This window comes from Cricetulus griseus (assembly GCF_003668045.3).
Source record: "Cricetulus griseus strain 17A/GY chromosome 1 unlocalized genomic scaffold, alternate assembly CriGri-PICRH-1.0 chr1_1, whole genome shotgun sequence".
NCBI lineage: Eukaryota > Metazoa > Chordata > Mammalia > Rodentia > Cricetidae > Cricetulus > Cricetulus griseus.
The window spans coordinates 215,857,895-215,883,989 of NW_023276807.1; the positions used below are offsets into that span (position 1 = coordinate 215,857,895).

Sequence of the window (26,095 nt, forward strand, 5' to 3'; positions counted from 1 at the left end):
CAGTTTGCAGAGATAACTGACAGTCTTCTAAAGATCAGATAAGAGGAAAATAGGAGATAAATGAGTCAATTCTCAGGAAACTGAAACTCCCAAGTGACTCACAGAGCCAAGGTCTGGAAGCCCGCAAGGCCTGACCTTAAGCTGATTAAAATTCATTTACTACTTAGCATTTCTGCAGATCTTTATAGGGACAAAAATGCATTCACTTTGCCATAAGAATTCTGAATCATCTCTTCTAAGCCATTAGATATTATTTATATTCATCAGAACAAACCAAAGGATTATGGCTTAGATTCCCAAAGGTCACCCCAAGGGAATTAATAAAAGCAATCAACTCAGATATTTACTCTTCTTAAAAGACTTCTTTGGACCAGGCATGGAAGACTCCCAGCACGGAAACAGACACTGGGTCACACTATCCACCTAGACTTGGGTTCACACCATCTACCCAGAGACAGGTTTACACCATCCATGCAGACATGGGTTCATACCATCCACCCAGACACAGGTTCATACCATTCACCAAGACTCAGGTTCACACCAACCTCCCAGACACAATTTAACACCATCTACCCAGATACAGGTTCATAGCATCCACCCAGACACAGGTTCACATCATCCATCCAGATACAAGTTCACACCATCCACCTAGATACAGGTTCACATCATCCATCCAGATACAGGTTCACACCATCCACCCAGACACAGGTTCGCACCATCCTCCCAGACACCAGGTCATACCACCCCCAAACCCCAGAGACAGGTTTATAGCATCCACGCAGACCTCTCAGTTCACAACATCCTCCCTGAGATGGAACCAGGGCTGTTTGGGGGAAATGACTGATTCTAGGCCTAGAGCAGGGAAGACTTTGGAAATGATCTAGGAAGATCTTTGGTGCCACAAAATGAGTGTGCCCAAAGCACACTCAGGAGTAGCAAGTGTGTCATAAACAGTGAGCTTGCTGACACAGAGCCCCCAGTGGCCAAAACCAGAAATTTGAGCATCTTCATCAATGTGCCATGCCAAGGTAAAAATTCGGACCCTCATATATGGATCTGTGTGTCCACACTGACACAAATGTGGAAGGAGTGAGTGGACAGAGCAGACAGATTCCCCATGGAGAGGAATTCTCTCAACATGTGTATAGCGTTTCAGTAAATGGCACCATCCCTCCCCACTCACAACCCCCAAATTCCATGTGAACCCACTCACAACCCTCAAATTCCCTGGGAGAGGGGCACAGGTGGAACTTTAATCGCAATTTTGGCAAAGAGCATCTCATCCAGATGGTGAGGAATGGCTGGCAGTGATAAGTTGTGAGGGCACAGTGTCGCTGATGAGGAGAGAGGTACTGCCCCTTGACTTCTATCCCCAAGTCACATCCTCAGTTTATCATGAGTTTATCAGATAACCCAAAACTGTGAAATCATTCTGCCTCATGCCTGGACAGCAATCAGCAAAACTGTTAAGGTTGTGGATAAGGAGGGACATAGCAGCCTGTAGAGACAAGTCCAGTGTATTGTGCTCTGGGTGGGACTTGGGACAGAAAAAGGCACTAGATAAAAACTGAGCTGATGAGAAAGTACACATTTCATCAGTCACACTTGTTATTGCACTTTTAGCTGTAACCAGTATGTTGGTCATCAGGGAACTGGCTTGTTGTGGACTATATGGGGACTCTGTACATCACAGATTTTAGTAAATATTGATGGCCTACTCATAATTAGACTGGGGTCATGATGTGGGGCCAAATTTTTCTGCTTTCTGGCAGCCATTTGCACTGTGACAGGGCAGGGGAGTAGAGACACATAGGTTCAGTTCAGTAGTGAGATACAAATGCAGCTGGAAAGAGTAGACACCAAGCTGTGCAGAGCTCTGCAGACACTGGGGAGACTTTGGGCATTTATTTGAGGACTGTAAGGAGCCACAGTGTTCTGAGGCAGACTTAGCTCTGATAGTGTCCCTTGACTGTCAAGGACAGATGTCTAAGCAGAGGGCAGTGGTAAAGGTTAAGTTAAAGAAACCCCTGGCTGTTGGAGAATGGACATTTTGGGGGAAGGAAATAAACTGAAAAATATCCATGAAATAGGCCCAGTGTGGCTTGGGATTTGACAGTGGGGTGAGGAGGTGGGATGTCATGGTGACTTTCTCTTTTTTTTTATTATTTTAAAGCTCCAGGCTTTAACCCCAGAGAGAGCATCATGTTGTTATGGCAACTGAGAACTGTGGGATATAGTTGGGCCAGCAGAGTGTAATGTATAGACAATACAATGGAGACAAAGAAGCCAACGTCAGATCAGTGGTTCAGTCACAGTGTAGAGTTCAGAGCAAGAAGTGCCAACTTAGAAGATTCAACCCCTGTGTTGCTGAAGGAACCCAGATGGAAATGGCTCTCAGCTGCCCTTCTGCCCAAACAGTCCTGGTGATGGTAGGAACCTACTTTTCCAGAAGTCAGGTTCTTCTCCCAGTTACACAGTTCCTGCTGACAAGATGGCACATTTTCTCAAATTGGTGCAAAATGTGTAGTCTGCTTTAAAAGTCTGATGTCTTACCGATGCATCATCCAGGTATTGAGCATTGGGTTTTTTGTTTGTTTGCTTTGTTTTGTCTTTTTTTTTATAATACAATTATTAACCTAACATAACCAAATATGCTTATTGTTTGACTTTGCTGCTGGTGTAATTTGTACAAGACAAATATGATGACAGTCAAGGAGCCATAAGCCCTGTCTGACAGCAGAAATATAGCCGATGTCTGAAGTAGGAAAGCTAAATAAATAGTCATTATTCAACACCAGCTTGATTGATTTTCCCTGTTGTCGAAATATATACATGGCTATTTAGGAAAGGCATTTTTACATGATTTTTAGCACTGAAAATTAGTAGTTATTATTTCCAGTTTTTAAAACATGCAGTTAACTCTTAATCATGCAGTCTGGTTAATCCCCAAATATTGGCATTGTGGCAGGAAGATGGCATGCTCAGTAGGTACATGCTGTCTTTGGATGGTTATTATTCTGAAGTTTGTTTTTTAATGTCTGTTTACTTTTTAATTTTTTAATCAAGTGGAATTTTGAAGAAGAGATAAGCATTAACATATGACAAGTTCTACCTGTCTGAGTCAGCATCTGTGCCCCCGGGGACAGCAGCTTCAGCAGATGCCAGAACATGCTCAGAAACCCTGGGCCTGGGCTCCTGAGTGCCTGCCCTGAAGTGTGCTATAGTGACTTAGGAAACCCCCTCACACATAGATTAAGCATGAAGAGGTAAGATGATTTTAGTGATAGTGGTTTTGTTTCTTACCTAGGTCTTAATGTGTAGTGTAAGTTGACCTGGAGGTAGTCCTACCTCCTGAGTGCTGGGAATGCAGGTGTCTGTTGCCATGCCTGGCTAGGTTAAGGTGCTTTTTAAAAATTCTAGAAGTATATTGTTCGGGTTGTTCAGAAGTTTTCATAGACTCTGTGTTTCTCTCTGTAGTGAGAGAGTCCTCTTCTACTCTGAACCACCTTACCCTGTTTACTTCTGACTTAATGTTAATGTGTATTAGTTCACTAAATTGCTTTATTTCTGTCTCTGCCCTCAGTAAAGTCTAAGCTCTCTGAGTTCTGAACTGGCATCATGTTCCTGGTCATATCTACAGCCCTCTGGTAGGGTTCTGTAACCTCCAGTAGAGATTTGCTAAATGTACAGCTTTAGAGTTTGAATATGAAATGTCCCCATAGGCTGATGTTTGCATGCTTGGTCCCTGGTTGGTGGTGCTATTTGGGGAACTTCAGGAAGCAGGCCATAAGGAGTGGTTCTTTGCAGGGAGAGTGCAGACCCTGGTTTTCCTGTTTTCTGTATCTTGTAATAAATAGCTATCCTCCACCACCTACTCCTACCATTGTCCTGTCTAAATGCATGGAGTCCTGTCTAAGCATCCACAAACTGAATCTTGGAACTGACACTGATGAGTGGGAACCATCTGTCCCCGGTACACTGAGCACTATTAAGGTGTTAACATTTGTTTGAAGTCGCTGTTAGCGTTAATAAAAGGTTCTTTTCCTTTGTATTGTTAAGTGTCCCTTCTGATGTTCGTTTTCTGTAAACAAGAAAAATATGTTGGGGATCGGGCAGTTTAACTCTCTAAGTAGCAGGTGTTGGACTCTCCTCTGCTGCCCTGCTGCCTACAGCAAAAGAACTGTCATGCAGACGAAAGCACCAGCCATGAACAGTCCACAGACACTTTGAGAAAACTGTAGAAGAGCACAGCCTCAGCCGGGGCTGTTTGGAAAGTTTGTACTAACTATTTATTTTGCTATTACAACCCTGTTGAATTCTAGTTTACCCTGCAGCCATTTCCATCTAGGCCAGAGGGGGAGCTCTTTCCTTAATGTAAGAAAAGGATGGTGATTGGTGCTAAAAGGCAACACTGAGTTTGAGCCAAAACAAATGTCTGTGGTTGGTCCAGGCAGCCCTTGGCAGTATGTGAGAGGTTTCTGGGACTCACTGCCTGGGTCAGCTGGAGTACTCTCTGTGCTCAGGCTCACCTGTTGTCTGCCCTCCTCTGTAAGACACCAGCCTGGCCTTCACCTCCTTCCACCTGCTCAGCCCACACACCATGTCAGGTTCCCTATTGCCCCTTTCCTATACTTTGTCATTTTTTGTCTTATCAAAAAGTGAAGACCTTAAGTGGATTATGCCATTTGGCTCTTGAAGATGTTGTGTGTTCTTTCCTTTGTAGATCTCTGCACCAAATGCCACATAGAGTTATTATGTTGTACATAGCCAGTGTTACATAGGGCATAGCAAAATAGGTCAGTCTTTTCATTTATTCCATTCTTTTCATGGAAAACCAAGTCATTTTAGTAACTTAGTGGAACTGTTTAAGAAATGAACATCAAAGTATTAATAGAAAATATGATAGGAGCTCAGAGATAAAATTCTGCTGCTTGATTTAAGCAGCATGGAATAATCTGTACATTAGTAATATAACTCTCAGAGCTTCATTAACACCAGGCCAACTACAAGCACAATCCTGATGTGGCTGGAGTTGTCCTGAAGCCTTTGGTCCTTAGCTCCTCCTTGCGTCCTAGTTCCCACTTGTGTTGCTTCCAGGAATATTCACTTTTCATCCCACCACCCCAGGAGCCTGAGGCAGGAATAGCAGCCCAGTATTTATTAAACTGTGTCACTTTCAGGCTTGCAGGATTGCTCAGCAGTTAGGGGCATTTACCACCAAGCCTGATAACCTGGTTCAAACCCTGACACCAACATAGAGTAAGAAGAAAATCAACTCCAACAAATTACCCTCTGTCCTGCATGTGTATATGTGCAGGCTCTCACATATACTTAATAAATATAATTTAAAAATTAAACTGTAATGTTTTCATAGTGCCCAACAAGTCATCTCATAGAATGAAAACCCTGATGTTCATTTGTTTAAGCCTTTTTATGCATTTATTGGACACTTACTGCTACCCAAATGTTTGTGTGATGGGCTGGTGCACAAAAATAGGATTAATAGCCTGTCTGTGTGAGGGGTCTGATGTCCACTAAAAACTATAAACAAGTGTCCACCCTGATCCCCAATTTCAAAGATGTGCCTGTCTACCCAATTAGTGTGCTCTGCTCCAGAGGGAGTCCTGGGTCTTATCCCTGCCTGACCCCGTATGGAGCTACCCTTCTTCTGTGTGATAATTGGACAACTTCGTGAAGCAGAACAGGAAGGTGACAGGCTCTTGTACGTCTCACTCCACTCTGGGAGCCTGAGACTTGCTTTTGCCAAGTGGTGTGGTATAAAGACCAAACACATCCACCATTCAAATATCTACTCATGTATGCTGTCCTTACTTAGAAAGGAGAAAGGGGAGAGTGAAACTTGAACTCCCAGATTTGAGATGTGAAGTTAGAAAGTGAAAAGAGTTGGTATTTCGAAGATTTTGGACACAGGAAAGAGGAAACACGTGGTTTCTTTAAGTGAAAGGCCCTCACAGGAAGAATGACTGGGCTTTTGGGTTTTGATTCTAAAAATCATTGCTGCTAGAGTACCAGGAGTAAGTAGTGCCCTTGGTTTCTGGTGTTTTAATGTTTAATCACCTTTTGAGTTCACTGCCTTTGTGTGCTGTGCTGACTAAACAACCAGATGAAGCCTGCTGGGAGTGCGTACCTGTGTACCACCACAGAAATTGTTGAGCACTTTGTGCTTTGACAGTGTAGGGCAAGAGAAGCCCTGTGATGTGCTGATCTCTTCACAGACCAAAGACTAAAGCCACCTCTCTTAGAAGCTGGTAGATCAGATCTTTCTTACACTAACACTAGCCAGAGCCTCTACTATCCTTGATTTCCCCCCTTCTTGATACTTTATTTGGCTTTGTTGTGAGTTTGGGGGGTTGTGAGGCATGCTGGTTATTTTTTGTCAGCTTGACACTAACTAGAGTCACCTGGGAAGAGGGAACCTCAATTGACAATTGCTGCCATCGAACTGGGCTGTGGGTGTGTATGGGGTCATTTTCTTGATTGATATGGAAGGCCCAGACCACTGTGAACAGTGTGAGTCCGGGTTGTATAAGAAAGCAAGCTAAGAAAGCCATGGGGATCAAGCCACTAAGTAGCATTGTCCCATTGTTCCTGTCTTTGGGTTTCTGCCTGGAGCTTTTACCCTGTCTTCCCTCAATGACCGCGCCTGTCAAGGCATGGTCAAGGTGAGGTCAGGATGACGAGGGATAGGTTCTTAAGGGACGGCGAGCACATGGGAGGCCACTTCTCTCTGACCTTGCTGCCCAGCTGCCCTGGGCATGATCTGGCTTACGTTTGGCTGATATTTATCTGAATAAAGATATCTTGACCTTATGGACTACGGATTGTCTTCATTCTTGTTATATTGGATTGTAATCTATAAACTGAAATAAGCCCTTTCCTCCCCGGGTTGCTTTTGATTGGTGTTTTATTAGTAGCAGAAGAAAAGCAACTAAACAGAGAGGTTGGTTGATTTTTTAAAAATTTTATTTTATGTAATAGATTTGATCATATTCTTTCTCCTCCCAGATCCTACCTCCCTTCCTGTTTACCCAACTTCATGTTCTCTTTCTGTCACAAACACAAAAATAAAGAAAATCAAAACAGACAAAAAAAATTTTAAATCAATAAGCCAAGAAATAAAGTGAAGCAAAAAGTACACAAAACATATGAATTCTACTTGAATTGATCAATTATTGCTGAGCCTGGGACCTGCTCTAGAGTGTGCTTGATATACCCACTGACACTCCATTGGGGAAAACTGGTTTTGTCTTCCCAGCAGATAACAATTACAAATAGATTAGTGGGACTTGGTGTCCTCTTCCCCTTCTCAGTGCTGGAATTTTGTCTGGTTTGAACCAGTGTAGGCTTTTGTGTGCTGTCAGTCCCTTGTGAGCTCATATGTATATCAGTCCTTTTATATCTGGAAGATGCTATTTTCCTTGAAGTCACACATTACCTCTGACTTTTACAGTCTTTTACCTCCTCTTCCATGTCAGTTCCTGAGTCTTAAGGGGAGGAGTTTGATGAAGACATTTATGACTGAGTACTCCAGAATCTCTGACTTCCACAGGTGCTGTACCAGTTTACACCCCCATCAGCAATAAATAAGTGGTCCCCTTTCCTCATATTCCCTTACCATGTGCTCTCATGTGTTTTGTTGATCATGGCCATTCTGATAGGATGCAGTGTCTTGTTCAAGTTTTTTAAAAATAATATGTTGGCAATTGCTTTGTGTCCTAATATGTGGTCAATTTTGAAAAGGTTCCATGGACCATTGAAAAGTATATTCTTTAGTGTTTAGGTAAAATAGTCTATATATATCTGATAGGTCCATTAGATTTATGACAGTATTTAACTTCAGAAGTTCTCTGTTTTGTTTTTGTCTGGATGGCCTGTCTGTTGGTGACAGTGAACAATTGAAGTCACCTACTCTCAGTATGTGAAAATCAATAGGTGATTTTTGCTATGGTAGTGTTTTGTTGTTGGTGCTGGTGTTTTTTTTTTTTTTTTTTTTTTAATGAACTTGGATGCCCTTGTGTTTAGTGCATAGTGTCTAGAATTAAAATATCTTCTTGGTAGATTTTGTGAGTATGTAGCTTTTTGATGGTCTTAGGTGACCAGTGGAAAAGGCCAGCTGAGTCCCAATGGGGTCACGACCCACAGGTTGAGAATCACTGCTCCATTGGCAAGTTGGGTGTTCCTTGAATGGGCCTGAGTTTATATGTTATTTGATCCTTTTCCCCTTGCAACTTTTTCTTTGTTCTGTATGTTTAGTGTTTTGATTATTATGTGTCATGTGTGTGGGGGGGTGGTTCTTTTCTGGTCCTGTCTGTTTGGTGTTTTGTATGCTTCTTATACCTTGATAGGCTTCTACTGCTTTAAATTGGAGAAATTTTCTTTTAAGATTTTGTTTAAAAATATTTTCCATGCTTTTGACCTGGGTTTCTTCTCCTTCCTCTACGTATTGTTTGTAGCTTTGATCTTTTCATAGTGTCCCAGGTTTTTGGCTATTTTGTGACTGGATATTTTTTAGGTTTGAAATTTTCTTTGACTGAGGTATTCAGTTCTTCTACCTTGTCTTCAACACGAGACATTCTCTCTTCCATTCCTTTACTATGTTTGTGAGGCTTGCCTCTGAGGTTTTGTATGGCATGCTTAGTTTTTCATTTCCAGTTTTATTTCAGCTCGGTTTTTCTTTAGTGATTTTATTATTTGTTAAATTCTGCGTTTGTGTCTTGAAATGCTTTTATTGTTTCAATTGTTTTTGTTTTCAGTCTACACTAAAAAAAACCTTTATTCATAGTCTCTTTAAGGGCATTGAACATGATCATCATGGCTGTTTTGAAGCCCTTGTCTTGTGTTTCAGGTAAATTGTTTTTCACTGCCTATCACAATAGGGTTGCTGACTTCTTGAGGAGGCTGTTGTCTCGGTTGTTCACATTTGTGACATTTGTGCTAGGGTTTAAGCATCTGGAGTTACTATGTTTGAAGTATTTCTTGGTATAATAGCCAGTCTTATTTTTGTTGGGTGGGAGTTCTATTCTTTGGTTGCTGTTGCCCACTCTGGATCCTAGCTAAGTATAGCAGCTGTAGGGTCCCTAGTTCCCAGCCAAGTGTGGTGGTGTAGGATCCCTGAGTCCTAGCCAAGTGTGGTAGTTTAGGGTTCCTGGTCCCAGCCAAGTATGGTGGGTATGGGGGTCCCTGGTAGAGAACAAATCATTGAGAGGAGTTATAAAGGAATGGAGATGCACTAGAAGGAAAGGTTAAGAGGAGTGGCAGGAAAGAACTAGGGGAGTCTCCTGGAGCACACGTCCCAGGAGAATGGAGGTAGGCTGGGAGGAGGGGCAGCAGGCAGGCTGAAGCCAGTATGAGGGTTAAGTATGGAGACACTGAAATAGAGGACAGGAAGGAAGATGAAAGTCTCCTGCCTGAGTCACAGCCTGGTGTAGCAGCTGTGGTAGAGAGGGATTCTGTGGTGCCTTGGTGGAATCACAGAGGAATGGAGATGGGTAGAATTTGGAAAGGTTGAAAGGGACCACCAGGAATAACTAAGGGACCCTGAGTTGGAACCAAGAGCAGCTACTGAGTTTTTGAGACAGGGTCTCACTCTGTAGCTTCCTTCATCAGCTTCTCAAGGACTGGGATTGCAGGTATGAACCTCTTGGGCCTTAATGTTCAAGTGAGTGAAATTAACCAGTTTTATTTTATTTCATTTCATTGCTGAGAATTGAACCTGAGGCCTTGCACTTGCTGGGCAAGTATGCCAATGATCTGCACTTACAAAGCCAGCTAACATCTCTTTTGCTAGGAAAGACTAGGAAAATCCTCTGGTAAAGTAACTTTTTGTTTGGTTTGGTTTGGTTTGGTTTTTTGTTTGTTTGTTTTTTGAGACAGGGTTTCTCTGTGTAGCTTTGGAGCCTATCCTGGCACTTGCTCTGGAGACCAGGCTGGCCTCAAACTCACAGAGATCCACCTGCCTCTGCCTCCCGAGTGCTGGGATTAAAGGTGTGCGCCACCAACACCTGGTGCTGGTAAAGTAACTTTTAAGTAGGTGGAAATTTAACTTCATTTGTTTTGAACTTAAAATGTTTCCCAGGCTGCTTCTGAACTTGTGGGTCCGAGAGATCTTCCTGCCTCGCCCTCCAAGTAACGGGACTATGTGAATGTGCCATTTTGCCCATTTTGAACTTCTTACCTGTAAATGCTCTGTAAACTGTTGTATGTATTAAAGTGCAATGCCTGTGCCCACAGAGTGGGATAGTATTTATCAATGCCTAGGGGGCTAGCCTCCAGGCAGCACAGAGCTCAAAGGGAAATCTACAGCGTCAGCATATACTAGACTTTTCTATCTGAGGAGGTTAGGGAAAAAGAGCTCACACAATCTCTTGATGGTTCCCTTCTTTATTCTCCTATGTTCCCTTTCCCTCTACAGCTCATATACCCCAAGAAAGTCTTTCAGGCAATGTAGGAGTCTCAAAGGGGGCGGGGGTTTACATTCAGTTTGTCAACTGAATGATTATAGGTAAAAGATTTAAAACAGAGTCATCCTGACAACTCACATGCAAATAATCTAAGTAACTTGTCACAGAATAATAGATCATGAGCAAGCAAGGAGCATTTTTTTTTCTCAGTCCACTCTTACTGGAAGACTGCAAATTGTGGTTGTAAAGAAGGAATCAACCACTTTTATCTATCTTGAGAGGTAATCTTATAAGGAATTTTAAAGGAGTCATAAACCTAAACTAATGAAGAGCCCCAGAAAATGAGAAAATTGTGTACTTATAACCTATACTTCTGAGTGTACTAGGACTGATAGCCACTTTGACATTTTACTTTCATTCTTCCAGGCAGGGGAAAGGCAATTCAAACTAACCCATGACTATATAAACATTTTGAACTAAACTCTGTAATCAGAAGTTATAAATCCCGAATTCCCCTCAGACCAGAGGTGCCCGGAGAGTGCTAAGTCTTGGGACACAGAGCTTCCCAGAATGTTATAAATCCTCTAGTTGAGGCTCAAGTCAACATCCCTAAGATATCGTAAATCTGTTAGGTTCAGCTCAAGTCAGCACTTCCAAGATACTGTGGCACTATGATGCTTTAAATCTCAGAATGTACTTTTTGCCCTATGTGTAACCTTTGACTATAGAAAGAAACTTGTAGCCCTTTCTTGGGACTACAGAGTCAAACTATTCTCTGTAGCTCTTACTAGTCAGAATTTCTTTCATTGCAGTATTTTGGATAAAAAAAAAAAATTGCTTCTGTTTCCAGACTTCAGGGTTCTACTCCATTATTTCCACAGTTCCAGAACCCAACACTTTTAAACATAAAAAAGTCAGTTAGCTAAATTTTGAATCTTCAGGGTGCATACCCATATCAGAAAATTGAGGTCAGAAATAGGTGCAAGGAATTAATCATTTGTCAGCTAACCACAGTCAGGCTAGTTTGTATTTATGATTCTAGCCTAATGAATCAGGTAGCTCAGTTATGTGTCCTTGTAAACTTTAAATTGTTTTCCTGGGGTTGTTTATCTTGAAAACCATTAGCAAGGCATCTGACCTAACCTAAAGTTATCTTGAAGTTTTGTTTCAGCTAATGGTGCACACCTAAATACGTGACTGCATCTTTTCAGCATTAAGAGCATTAGAACCAGCCTGACTCCTGAACTCAAATGTTTTTCCTTAGTAATTAACATGAGCTTCAATCTAAAGTAGCAGCTTAAGTGGAACTCATAGGCCTTAGCTGTGAAACATATCCTTGTATTTATTTTTATTCACCAAAACTCTGTGTAAGCAGCCAGGCGTTGGTGGCTCACGCCTTTAATCCCAGCACTACGGTGGCAGGGACAGGCGGATCGCTGAGTTCCAGGCCAGCCTGGTCTACCGAGTGAGTTCCAGGACAGGCTCCAAAACAATACAGAGAAACCCTGTCTCAGGAAAACAAAACAAAACAAACAAACAAACAAACCTCTGTATAAGCTATCATTATCAATTTGACAATACAGCTTAGGGAGGGTTCATTTTCTTGACAATCTACAGATAAAAATGCTCAGTAGATTGAAATGTTCCCATGAGATAAACACACTACATTACAGGCAGTGGAGATATACCTACATCTACTCACACATGCCAGATAATCAGATTTCAGTAGCAAACCTGTAAAGGCACAGCAGAAGCAAAAGACAGTCCTGGGTCTGTAGTCCCGTGGCCTTGCTGAAACAATATTTGCCCATCAGAGTTTCCTCCCTGTGGGCTGACACCTTGAACTTCATTTGCTACCTGTTGCTCCTCTGACATGGCCACCAACAAGTATTGTTTATAAAGTAGCCCTAGAGAAGAGGCAGAGCAAAGACCATAGACTCACAGGCAGATCACTGCTCCTGCTCTCTAGGTTCCTGTAGTGCAGTCAAACACCTCATACTAAACCTAGGGCATTGGAAGCTCCTGCCCAAGTGACTTCAGATCTCCTGCACTGTGTTTTCAGGAATACTTTGGAAGCAGACTCACTCCCCAGGAAAGGTAATGATGTAATCAGAGTGTACCATGTATAGACAGCATCCTGAGTCTGCCTTATATTGGTGCGTAGGTCACAGAAGCAGATGTGATGAAGTATGGCCACTGCCCTAGTCCTTCAGGGCTGGTCAGTAGTACAGTCAGTGGCACTTGGTTTACCTTGAGGTGTGGAGTGGTCCCAGCATAGGCTGACTTAACACCCCTCTACTGCCTTCCTGAAGCTACACCCTCGTTCCTGTCTTCGTCAACCCATTTGTCACTTCCTATTTTTAGTGGTTTTGATAGTTTCTTCTGAATTATAGAAGCTGTTATTTTCTATTTGTTGTATAAATTTGTCCAAGACCTTCTTCTATGTATAACATTTCAGAAAAGTGTTTGGGAGTTTTAGATTGTTTGAAAACTGAGATACCCCCAATAAAATAGCTTCTGGCAAGCAGACTCAACCAGAAAAATACACCAATGGTTCTATTTTTTTATTGTGTCCTCTGTAAAGAATGTAAGTGCCAGACATTGTGGTACACATCTATAATCCCAGCACTTAAGAGGCTAAGACAGAAGTATTCCATATTTTAAGGCAGTCTAGACTACATCCTGAAATTCTGTCTCAGAAATATATGAGTAGGGTTGGTTAGATGGCTCAAGTGGGTAAAGGCCCTTCCCATGTAGACCTGGTAACCTGAGTTCAGTACCCTAAACCCACATAAAGGTGGAAGGAAAGAACCGACTTCATACAGTTGTGCTCTGACCTCTACATGTGTGCATACACCCACACAATAATAGTAAATACATTGTTTAAAACATGTCTAGATGCATGTACATTTTCAAAATAGCACATAGATAATATATTCAGTGCTATGATTACTTAGTGGGAATATCATAAAACATTAGCAATAGTCTGCACATATATTGTTAACTGTGTGTGTATGTATACATGTTCATTTATGTAAAAGTGTTGAGGGAGGTGGCTTGCCAGAAGACATTGTCAAGTGTCTTCCTTTATCACATCTCCACCTTACTTTTTGAGACAGGGCTTTTCACCGAACCAGCTGTCAAGCCCCAGGGATCCTATTGTGCTCATCTGTCTGGAACTGGGGTTATACAAACCCATGCCCCTACACCAGGTTTTACATGGGTGCTGGGGATTAAATTCTAGTCTTCATGCTTTTGTAATAAGCATTTTACCAACTGGGCCATCTCTCTAGCCCCCAGATGGAATATCTCTCTCTCTCTCTCTCTCTCTCTCTCTCTCTCTCTCTCTCTCTCTCACACACACACACACACACACAGACACACACACAGACACATATCCACCTGCCTCTGCCTCCTGAGTACTGGAATTAAAGGTGTTTACCACTGTGCCCAGTTCCCAAATATCATTCTTAATATGAGGTTAGGACTATACATTATGGACAATAACATTAGAAAATCAGATGTCATTTGCCTGGAGCTCTGATTGGAGTCCTGGTTTTCATGCCCAGGACTTGAACTTCTGAGTAGACTGGTGCTGGGGCTATACCAACACCCTTGGGACATTTGCCAACAACAGAGTACTCAGCACTTAAGAGTATAGTTTGGCTAAAGAATTGAAACCTGGCATCTGGAGAGCTGGCTCAGCAATTAAGAGCAAATACTGCTCTTGTAGAGAAACTAAGTTTGATTCCCAGCACTCATGTCAGGTGGCTCACAACTGCCTATAAGCCAGCTCAGAGAACCTAGCACCTCCAACCTCCTCAGGTACCTGAACTCATCTGCACATACACAAACAGAATTAAAAGTAAAATAATTATTTTTTTAAAAATTGAAACTAACATTTGCTAGCCACCTTCTGTTGGAAATGTTGCCACAGAGCATCAGAATAAGAAAATGTCCTCCAACAATCATCACAGACTATCTTCTAGTGTATGAGTCTTTTAAATATCTAAAAGGAAACTTCTGAGTGTGGTGCAGCATTAATGATAATGAATTTAGGTTGTGAAATTGGCATCATGCACACCTTTCATACTAAGGTGAGGATTCCATTAAAATAATAAGTACCCATGTATACTGATTTTCTAAGCATTAATGCTTTCTGTTGGATCTTAGCAAATAGTCTGACTTTATGTTTTTAGAGTTTAATGTGTAAGAGAGAGTTACGAAAGTAGCAAAGGTGATGAGTTCAGTAGCAGTAACTACAGCTGAAAACTTGTGTCCAGGGTCTCTGATGTGCCGAGTGTTGTGTGCATTGCTTATATTGTTTAATCCTTTGAACAGTTGGGGATGCTCAGTAACTCACTTGCCTGAGGTCACCCAGTAGCAAGGACAGAACTTGGATTTCGTCTGGAGCCCTGACTCATCTTGCGTGGGCTGGTAATTCCTTCAGTGTCTTTTTCAGGTTATACCAGGCAGTCTGGAAGGAGTTGCCTGCATGTCCCCCTCATTCCTTTGTAATTTTTGGTGGTTTAACTCCCTCATCAGAAAAGAAATACACTGACACTGAAAAAGATGCTGCTGAGCTGTCCGAGACCAGAAAGGATACACCTCTCTTGCCGTATCTACCAGGAAATGACCTTACAGTAAAATCAGATCTGCCAAGTGTAGATGCAGGATGTGATTCCTGAAGCATGCTCATTGGTGGGAAACTCCTTGTCTTTAACAGCATTTGCCCAGGAGTAAGAAGACATGTGTCATGACAGCAGATCTAGAGCTGGGAACGCTGGGATTATGACATGGTTTCAGTAATAAAGGTAGATGGCAGCCCAGCATAATAGCCAAGTAAATAGAATCTTCCCTTTTTGCTTATTCAGTTATTTACCCAGCATAGCTCAGACATAGCTGAGAGCCTTGTGGAAGGAAAAAAATGAAAGAGCACCTGCATTCTCCAGGCTGAGGCCTCACTTTTGTTACGGGTGCTGAGCTTTTTAAGCGGGTGTGTCTTTATTTAATGTGTGGGCATGTTGGCCTCGGGAAGACATTGAGCTTCAAAAGGCAAAATGTTTTGTAACCCAGAAATGTAATTGTGAGTAGATTATTATATCTGATGATGAAATGAGACCCAGCTAGTGTGCACGAAGCACGTGTGGGGTTGTGCTTCCTTTGAGAGAAGTTCAGAGGCTCTACATGAACACAGCCGGTAACTCATGGAGATGCAGCCTGTTTGAACAGGGACAGATGCTAATGTAGCTTAGGGAGCAGGCCAGCTCTTCAGTTCAAAGGAAGAGAGGAACTTGACTTGCTGGCAGTTTACATGCTGGTGGCGGTCTGATTTCCTCAGGAGCTGATGGTAGATAGTGGGGATCCACCTTCAGCCAAAGGTGTGGGTAGCCACCGCCTTATGGCAAGGAAGAAACTTCAAAGTGGGGAAGGTAAGCCACACAGTTGCCCCAGGCTTGGGAGAGACAGACTTGGAATGGGAATTCCAATCTCATAAAAGTCACTAAACAGCTCTTAGGCGTCAGGCAGCCTTTGTAGCTGTAGTTCCCAATTGGTCTGAACTGAGTTTGGCACATATAATTATTTTGGCATAAAAAATAGCCATTAACTACTACAGAGGACCTTTAGAGTTAGTCATGGTGTTGAGGACGGGTGTTCAGGCCTCCTCATGAGTCCCTGAGTCTTTCTAAGGTCATCTGCTTTTCTATAATGTTGGGTTAGCGTTTCAGTCCAGACCACCACATTGGTTGCACATGCACTGCATTGCAGCACTTCTGATCTCTCCTGTTTCAACTGTGGTCAAATATACACTGTATAAAATTAGCTGCATGTTTGTGGGGTGGGGTGCACACATGAGTGGTAGCCAGAGGCCAGTATTAGGTGCCTTCATCAGTTGTTATCCATCTTGTTTTTTTGAGACAGGAGCTCTCATTAAACCTGAAACTGGGCAATTCAGAAAGGCTGGCTGTCCAGTGAGCCCCAGGACCCACCTGTCTCTGCTCCAGGCTTTTATGTGGATACTGAGGACTTGAACTTGTGTCCTCATGCTGCACCACCTGAGTGTCTTCCCAGCTCCAAACCCACCGCTTTAACCATTTCAGCTCACTGTTCAAGAGCATTAGTATTTACAAGATTGTGTGACTGTCCCCAGTGTCCATTTCTAGAATTTTCCTATCAACCCAGTGATGTGTTCTTAAGAAACCTTTTATTATCATTATATCAGGTCATCAATTGGGGTGACTTTAGTAACATCTTTTTGTTTGTTTACTTTATTAAGCACTTATCTGATAGCAAGAAGCAGAAAAAAGTAAAATAAGCAATGATTCGTGAGCTGGATAATTAGCTTGTGGTTATAAGTTTTGTGGTAGTAACCTAAGTACTTAATCATAGAGCAGTGTCCTGAAATTCAGCTTGTGCAAAAATAATGAGCAGCCTCATCCATCAACTCCTGAACTGGGAAGTAGGTTTTCAGACCCCTGAGGCTGAGGGTTCCTGTTACAGTTATTAAGCTTTTTTTTTTTTTTTTTTTTTTTGCATTAAACACAACCTTCTTTAATCTGTATGACAGTCTGGCAAAATAGGTGACCTTAAGTCAGTTTCCTAAGCTTCAAGGCTATTAAACTTGGGCATTTTTGCTTTTCCTTGGGTTGCTTCTGGCAGGACAGAGAATGGAAGCTCGGGGACATTAGGTGCCTGGTCCAAAGGCCTTTAACTAGTTGCTTAACCAAGGCTAACCACTCACCAGAATACTCTACTGTCAGAATACATTGCTTTGTTTAGAGACCTCCAAAGTATATTTAGAAAAAGAAGAATGCATTTTTTTTCTCTCTGCTCCTCTTTCATATGCTTCAAACGAAAATGCCCACATAGAAGAAAATTATATTGGCATCTTAAGTTACTAAGTGCCACGTGAAGCCAGGTAATGTCCCATTCTGCCCCATACCCAAGCTTGCACAGCACCTCTGTAGCTATGTGGTAGTTCCTGTGTTGTAACTGGCCTGCTGGCCTAACAGGTCATTTCCTTGGAGCTTGAGGCTCCTATCAGTTCACCAGATTGTCCCTAGTAAGTGACAGCTTAAGTAGGAACTGGTCTGCTGGAATTTAATCAGCTAAGGTGGAAGTGCTTTGTCAACTGTTGGAAAGACCCAGTGGGCTGCTTGTCCTGGCAGTCTTGGCCTCTGAATACTGGCTCTTCTGATTGGTATCATGCCGTCGTAGCTCCAGGGCCTTCTGTCTCCCGGAAATGCACATCCACCCACAAACTACTCCAGTACCTACAAAGCCCACAAACAGAAAATGTCCATGCCTGACTTGATAAGCAAAGAACCAATTCTAGGAGGACCCATGGTCTGTGGATATAGCCCCATCCCATGTCTTCCTGGATTAAGCATGATTGTCTCCTGCTACTGTCTGGCCTCTCTCTACCTACCCTACCTTGACCAGAAATGCCTATGTCCCTACAGGGATCTGAGTGGGGTAGAGAACAGAGAGTAACCTTCAGATCTCGCTTACCTATCACCTGGACCTTCCTCCTCACAGAAAGGCAGCATCACCGAATGAAAATTGTCCTTCTCTGCATGCAGACCCTGCTCAACTGCTAGTCCTGAAACTCTCCAAGCCCCCTAGACCTCATCAGCTTTTGTAAATAGTTTGTGAACTGACCTTTATTTAGCTGGCAATCTTTGTGACAGACACAACTCTGACTTCCTAAAGAAAAGTACGTGTTTGGGGAGCCGTGCAGAAGCTATAGGAGCAAGTGGAGAAGTGAAAACACACCCGGGAAAGAGCAGTGGAGCGCCTGGTGTGTTCTCCAAGATTCCCCGGGACAACCCACATGGCTTAGCTCTAGGCGGCTTCAGTCCCTTTCTCAGCTCAGGCTCCTTCTCAAAGCCCATAGGGAAGAGAGGGGTGCATGGAGCTTGGTGTCTTTGGCAGAGAGAGAGCCCATTTCTGGAGGCTCTGGCTCCTATGCAGTGGCCATCCATTCTACTGAGCATCGCTCCTGAATACCCGAGGCACTCCCTCAGGCCCCCAGTGTCTGTGCTCACCAGTGGAGCTTCTCATGGGGTGATGACTCCCTCTGGCTCCTGCTGGACTGAGGTTTGCTTGTAGTTCTCACACAAAACAAGCAGTGGGCACAGGAGAGAACCACACAAGAAGTGTCTCTGAGCTTTTGTGCTCAAGTCACCCAAACCCTGCTCTCCAGTTGTTCCTGCTCATTGTTCTATCTCCTGCTTCTTTGTTTTTCTAAATAGTACTGTTCAGGCCTCACACAGAGCCACAGCATCTACACAGCCTGTGGTTTTCCCAGTGCCCTCTGGCCTGCCCATCCTAACCCCTGCACAGATTTTTAGGCATTTTCATGGAAATCTGTGTGGTCATTTTAGGTGCATTTCTAGCTACCTTGTCCTTGTTCTAGGAACTTGGCATTTGATGTCCCAAACAAATCTTTTTTTTTTTTTTTTTTTCTGATGATGATTGTTTCCTGTTGTTCTTGGGAAGCCTTTTCATGGTTTAAATAGATGTACATCTTTTGTGCCTAGTCATTTTCAAGGATAGCTGCCAGCTGAGGGTAGCTGTGTCTCATTTTCAGGGTTAATGTCCTCTTCTGGTCTCTGGGGCTAACCATTCTATACTTGAGCAAGATACAGATCCTGGGACACTAGTTTTAAGGCAGGGTCTGGGGGCCCAGGATCAAGCATTTGTGTTTTTTGAACTAGGCATGTAGCTCATGGTAGATCTCATGCCTAGTATGCAAGTGCCTTGTATCAACTCATCCAGCACTACAAAAACAAAAGGTAATCATAAATTACACTTCTAATAGGTTCCCAGATTAACACCAGCAAGATTTTGTTCTCAACTTCTTAAACCCATTATTCCTATAAGACAGTCTCAGGATTTTTTATGTGTAACATCTTCCTAATAGATAGTAGGTGATTTCTTTGTTAGTCTTTACTTCACATTGGGTTCTCTGGCATAAATATCAAAAAAGAATGAACAAGTGGATGGAAAACCCCTTACAAAGGTTCTCTTTATAGTTTTTCATTGATCCTCCTTTGTCTTTCTTCACTAAACTTCTGCTAAACACAACCACACATTTATGTTATTGGACATCTTTGTTTAGTGTTGAACAATCTATGAACTAGATTCAAAGGGGAGATGTAACTCTTTAACTTCTCTTTCAAAGGCTTAAACGAATTCTAATGTTTTTAATTGCCGGTAATCCCCTGCATTCTCTAACCCATACACAAACCATTTCACCCCAGGCACTTAGTAGAGGAGCCAGAGCAAGGTTCTGTCTCTGCAGGGCTGGCTGGTTCAGAAGCATACACATGCCAGCTGCCAGGCAGCTGCTTTCAACCATGTTTGCAAATAGAAGCATTAGCTGTGCTCCCAGAAGGGCAGGAATTCAAGGACCTAAAGCGTGCAGGCCACTGTGTTGGTGTTTTCAAGGTCTGGCTAGATGGCATATGTTCTGTATTGTACAGTCACAGCGTATACTTATGCATGTGCTCGGACATACGCAGTATGCCTTGTCCTGGAACGAACAACTTTTCTGGGTGAAGTATAGATGCATGTTTAAGTAGCATTCTCCCAAGCACATAAGGCTTCTGTTGCAAGGACTTGTCACAGATATATGAGGCTACCCAGAAAATATTACAGGCTCAGAACTAGTAGGCACTTTTCCTCCCTATGTACAAGACAATCCTAGCCACAAACAAGCATTCAACATGTGCCCTGATAGGATGAGGCTGTGGATTATGTACTGGCCATCCTAGTCTCCTGAGTGTTCCTTGTGGCCATTACCAGCCTGCTGCTCTACCAACACAAACCAGTTTTTTCTCTCTCTGTCTCCTTTGAGGCAGTTACAGTTGACTGCTCATAGTGTGCTTCTAGAACAGCAGTGTGGTTACCCAGACCTACTGGGTATTCTGGCTGGGAACAATGGGTTTGTTGTGTGTAGGATCGTGTGCAGCATTAAGAAGTCGTAAGCGCCCAGGATTTCTCCACACATTTATCACAGCAAGGGTGCTGATCATCTAAACATGGCCTTTTAGGATGGGTATTGTCTCACAGAATCAGAGAACATGAAAACTGTAATCTAGTACCTAAAGAACATGGTTCTGGACGCAAACTCCCAGGGTTCAAGAAAACCAACAGGACCCACTAGAACTGGGTGGCCTCTCCTCTGGTTGAAAGATCTGTTGCTGGTAGGTGGTCAGCCTTGAAACCATAGACACACAACAAAAACAGACTCAGCAGGTTCTGTTAAAATATATTTGTACATACACATGCACATGTGTGTGCATAATACATATAATAAAAGAAGAGGCTAACAACTTGAGAGTGGGGGCACATGGGAGAGGTTTGGGCTGGTGACTAGGAGGAATTGGAAGGAGGAAAAGGAGGGGGTAATGATGCAATTCTATTTCAATTAAAAACACTCAAAATAAAATACATTTAAAAGGGGGGGCAGGAAGCTAATGCTCTTAACACTGTATGTGGCACTCAGTGCCCACTCCATTTTGAATGGCTGTTCTCTAGCAAGCCCATTCTACATCAACATCTACCCCTGTGAGCCAGCCATCTCCACCTCTGCTCTTTTTAGCCCAATGTCAGCAGTCACTTAGAGAGTGGCACAAGGTGCATTTTGAAAACCTGCCTGCTGCAACAATCAGTTCTGGAGTCCATTTGATATCATAATTTATTTATTTAGGTCCAGAATAATTGCTCTGTTTCAAGGTTGTTAAGGTGGTAGAAGTAGACCAGCAAGGGTGCAGGTGTTCTGGCTTATGCTGTCTTTTGTTGGCCAATTTGCCTCTCTGGTAAAATGAGAAAAAGAAATTGAAACATTCTTACTTATTGGCTTGTTGCATATTTGATGGGCAGGCACATGAGACTTAAGGTCCTCCTAGTTTTCCTTTTCTGAACTGATGGGTGCACACTGTGTGTCTGAATGCAGTTTTGACCTTATTTTCTTGCCGTTGTCATTTTCTCTTTTCAGTTGTGAGCACGGTGCATATTTGTTTGTATCTATATCCCCCATGGTGATTTCCACAGAGAACTGTGTTGTCAATGCTGCTCAATCCAGGGTCTCCTAAGAAACTACAGAGCTGCTGTCACCCTTTCCAGATTAAGACTTAAAGACAAAGGGAACCTTTTTTGACAATGTCTTTTCCAAGCACAAGTGTTCCTAGAGGTTTTTAGGTAGGTAAATAGATAATATTTTAGTTTACTTCCTGTTGCTGTGACAGAACACCAACCAAAAGCAACATAGGGAAGAAAGTTAATTTCTTCTTCAGTTTGAAGTCCTTCATGGAGGCAAGTCAGGGCAGGAACTTCAGGCAGGAACTGAACCAGAGACCATGGAAGAGCTGAACTTACTGACTTGCTCCTCTGGTTCGCATTCATCCAGCTTTCTGATAACTCCCAGGGATGGCACTGCTCACAGTGCTCTTGGCTTTCCCACATCTGTCATTAATCAAGAAAATGTCCCCCACAGACTCACCTACAGGCCAAACTGAATGTGGCATCTTTCTCAGTTGAGGTTTCCTCTTCTCAGGTGACCCCCAGTTTATGTTGAGTTGACTAAAAACTGATAGATACACGAGCCAAGTCTAGTTGTGAAACTGTGTGAAACATTGGGTTTATCTTTAATTCTCTGTGTAGAATCGATTCATGCTGATACTTGTAAAACACTTCAGTGTGGGATTTGATCTTTTGATCAGAGCTGTTGTGTGCCCAGCAGCTACTTTTCCTGATCCTCCAAGTCTCAAGTTCTTCCTCCACTTTTCATCTTTGACAACCACATTACAAACAAAATCATCAAACTTCACAAAAATTTTTTTGAGGAAAAACCAAGCTGTTTTTATTTCTCTCTTGTTGCCATAGTCACCATTTGAGGTGCAGGAATGGTGTGGTATGGGCAGTTAGTTGGCCAGGATGTGGACTGGGTATATCTGTTCTGAGGGTGAGACCAAGTCACATATATGCTGGCAGGTTGTTGAGTTGAGGTGAACCACTTCAAAGACACAGGATGGTCATACTTACCTGTGTAGGTTGGCTCTGAATAAATGGTTTTACCCTCTGACAGTTACAGTCATTTAATTGTAGATAAGCAGTTATGTAATTATAGCAATGTTTCAGATATAAAAAGAAAATGTATAATAGTTGGTTGAAAGCCATGTTTAAAGGTTTTCCTACAAATGGGCTCTGCATCAAGAAAGCTAGCACTCAGGGAAGGCATGCGCCCTACTGTCCAGTCAGGTGGGATCTATTTATAGCAGGCCTGCATCTGGAAGGTGCTATACGGAACATGCAGGTCGGAGACCCAGGGCCATGCACTGACAGCACAGCAGACAACCAGAGCATCTGCTCTCATCCGTGCAGGGTTTTACTGAAAGGAAGAACATGGTGTTTGGAATTTCAGTTGTACAAATAAAGGCATCATGGTGTAATTTTTCTGTCCATGTTTTCTCAACATGGAGCTATTTAAATCTATATTTGAAATAGAATAAAAACACTTTAATCTGTAGCTCAAAACGAAAATACTATTATCATCCTCATACTCAGTGTTGGGAGCTGGTTTTACTTCCCTGTGTCTCACTCCATGTATAGGGCATGGCAGAATGACTGCATTACTTTCTGTAAACCTGAACCACCCCTGCCATCCAAGGTCTTCTCACTGCTGACTGCAGCCCAGATATCCCCATGTGACTGATCTCTGCTACTCACATTGGCCTGTGGTTGTCCACGCAATCTTGTTCCTCCTGTACCCAGTTGGGTCCTCTTCTGGTCCCTTGCCACTCTGGTTCAGAGCCTCAGATTGTCCCCGTAAGTCCTCTTCCACCCTCATCTTGCACCCCTAGTCAAGCTAGTAGATAGTTTTGTAGGTTTCTACTATTGTGCCTCTTCCCCCAAAGGCACAAATTTGGAACTAAATGTTCTTTTTTTTTTTTAAGACAGGGTTTCTCTGTGTAACTTTGGAGACTATCCTGGCACTCCCTCTGGAGACCAGGCTGGCCTCGAACTCACAGTGATCCGCCTGTCTCTGCCTCCCAAGTGCTGGGATTATAGGCGTGGGCCACCAATGCCTGGCTAAATGTTCTTTTTTATTGGTAATTTTTAAATTACTTCTCTTTATTTTTTGAGATTATAATTATATAATTTCTCCCTTCCCTTTCTTCCCTCCAAGTCCTCCCATATACCTCTACTTACTAGGTTTCAAAATCATAATTTCTTTTTTCATTGTTGCTACATACCTATATGCATATGTATATACATATATATTTCTAAATATATGTTCAGTCTGTATAATGTTACTTGTATGGTTGTTTTCAAAGCTGACCATTTGGTATCAAATAATGGTAAATTTTTTTAGGCATCTTCATTGTTCTATTCAATGAATTTAACTCATGCACACAAGTATAACTTGAATTATCCAGATAGAGAACAAACCATTGCTCTAGAATGTTCCCTCATGCCCTATTCCCTGTTGTGTAGGCAACTGTACCACTCAGTTTTGACTAGACCCATTTGGAACTTCACATAACAGATTCCATCAGCTGTCTTCTGGATGAGGCATCTTTCCTTGGGGAGGGTTTTTGAGATCTTCAGAGTTCCTACAGATCTGAGTTGTCTTCCCTTCTGGCGCTGAGAGAAATTCAGAGGGACTCGGATGCAAGATTTCTGCAAAAGAACTAGCACCTCGTTGGGTTTAAAGTGTGTAGGATGTACTTCAAACTCTGCCAATAATCAAACTGCCTGCAATTCTAAATTATCCTGGTCAGCAATAACTCAAAGATTCAATCTGGTAGCATCATTCCAAGTGGACAATAATATCTATAGAAATGGAATATCTTGGGAAACGCATTTGGGCCTAAGTCTGTAAGCCAGGTGTTGCTTAAAGAATACAATGCTTTAAAGTCATGAGCAGTTTCAGGTCACAGGCTACCTGTGACTTTATGTGAAGTCCTCTCATGTGAGGCTATAGGGCCAGCCTCTGGTTTTAGAAGCCACAGTGTCAGGGCTTTGACCCTTTGTCCTGCCCCTGGTGTCTCCAGGTGCTAACATGAGCCTCTTGTTGCTTTGGTTGCAGGCATGCTGCAGAAGTGCCCCTCCATCGATGACTTTGTGGATGCACTGGTTTCTGACTTGAATCTGGACTTTGAAACTTTCTTCATGGATTCTAAATAGCAGAAGCATGGCTCATGCAGATCCTAGAGCTACGAAAGCTCCATCAGATATCAGTTCACTGAGGCAATATTTTCTGACAAACCTTAAATCGACAGAACTTGGAATAAATAAGGTGTTTGAATTACACTGTGTCTCACCTGCTTGGCAGACTTTTAAGCATTTTTTTTTTTTTTAGTCTATTTGTGAACCACAGAAGTTTCTAATTATAGAGTACCAGTTCCCAGGTTGGTGGCTGTGTCCAGACTACCCCCTTTCTGTTCTCTCTAATTGAAGGTGTTAAAAACTCTGCAGAAAGCTAAATTGTTGCAAGTCACAACAATTTGAAGAGTTCTCAGAAAGAGCACCCCTATTTTTTTTAAAGGAGGACTACCATTTCTTAAGACCTCTATCCTAATGTCTTGGGTAGTCAGCTACAGCAACCAAGGAGCCAAACCCAATTATTGACACTGACAGGCTGTCCTTCCAGGGTGTTTAGGTTCTACGCCAATGGGCTCCGACTGGGAGGATTTGAACTCAGGCTTTGCTGGCTTGACTGGGAAGAGACCATTAGTGGGACATGTGATGGTCAAGCAGTGAGCACATAAGGAAACCGGTTCACAACTTGTCAGTCATTCCCCAGAACCCACAGCTTTCTGTTGGTGCCTGCTGAGCTACTACATGCTGCGAATAGGGGAAAGAAATCATTCCACAGACTTAAGATGTCTTCCCCACCTTTAAAGTCAGGCAGTTGATTGTCGCTTTTCACTCTAAAATGATGTGTGGTGTCACCTCTCCCTGCTTCTCACTGAGTGGCCAGTGACCACAAAAGGAGAGTCTCCAACCTGGGACATTCACTGCACTCAAACTCTAGAAGCTTCCTACAAGCTCCTCGACCGAAAGGTCCTCGGTGACCTGCTGTGCTGGCCCCGCATGAAGGTGCCCACATGTGCACGTCCAGATATGGATTGAGGCCGGCTTCCACATAGCTAGGATGGTGTGGTGTTGTCTTGTCTGAGCCCCACTCTGAGGCTCGACCTACCAACCCTAGGCAGCACCCGGGAGCCTCTTCAGAGTCTGCCAGGGCGGGTTGGGTGGTGTTGGTGACAGAACGGGCTCCAATGCCAAAACCTGGCAGGGGTGGAGCCGAAACCCACCCTGTTTATTCTCCTTATCTGATTTGAGTACAGACAATCTGATCCTTGTAGACCTGCACAGATGCCAGCTCTGTTCTGGGAAATGTCCTGGGCGTCATCAAGCTGCTGTCAGCTGCAGAGCCATCTGAAGAGGTGCTGTAACAGGCTCTATGGTGTCCCCTGGGTGCCAAGTCCCTGTGTCTTCATCAGTGTTACTTTTACCAGAAACTTGGGCTAGTCAGGGGAATTGAGGCAGATTGGGAAAGCAAGGATAGGCCCCTTTAAGAGAGCTGTTACTGATTTCTGGAGGACTTGGCAACTGCTACAGCTACTAACTAACCATAGGAAGAAAGAACCTACCCAAGT

At 43.0% G+C, this 26,095-nt stretch overlaps 1 protein-coding gene across 3 annotated transcripts in view; it reads left to right on the plus strand.

The window, feature by feature from the left end:
- Mipep (mitochondrial intermediate peptidase) overlaps nucleotides 1-24,743 on the plus strand; it is a 126,339-nt gene extending 101,596 nt beyond the window's left edge. Inside the window, exons 19-20 of one of the 3 annotated variants that reach the window (XR_004772346.1) lie at nucleotides 2,174-2,568; nucleotides 3,067-3,870. Coding sequence is in view for 2 of the 3 variants with exons in the window: in XM_027390403.2 (XP_027246204.1) it covers nucleotides 24,520-24,617 (98 nt within the window). In the remaining variant the exon portion in view is untranslated. Of the gene's footprint in view, nucleotides 1-2,173; nucleotides 3,871-24,519 lie in introns of those variants that run through there. The other 2 variants (XM_027390404.2, XM_027390403.2) reach the window with 2 other exon arrangements.
- The last annotated feature ends 1,352 nt before the right edge of the window (nucleotides 24,744-26,095 follow it).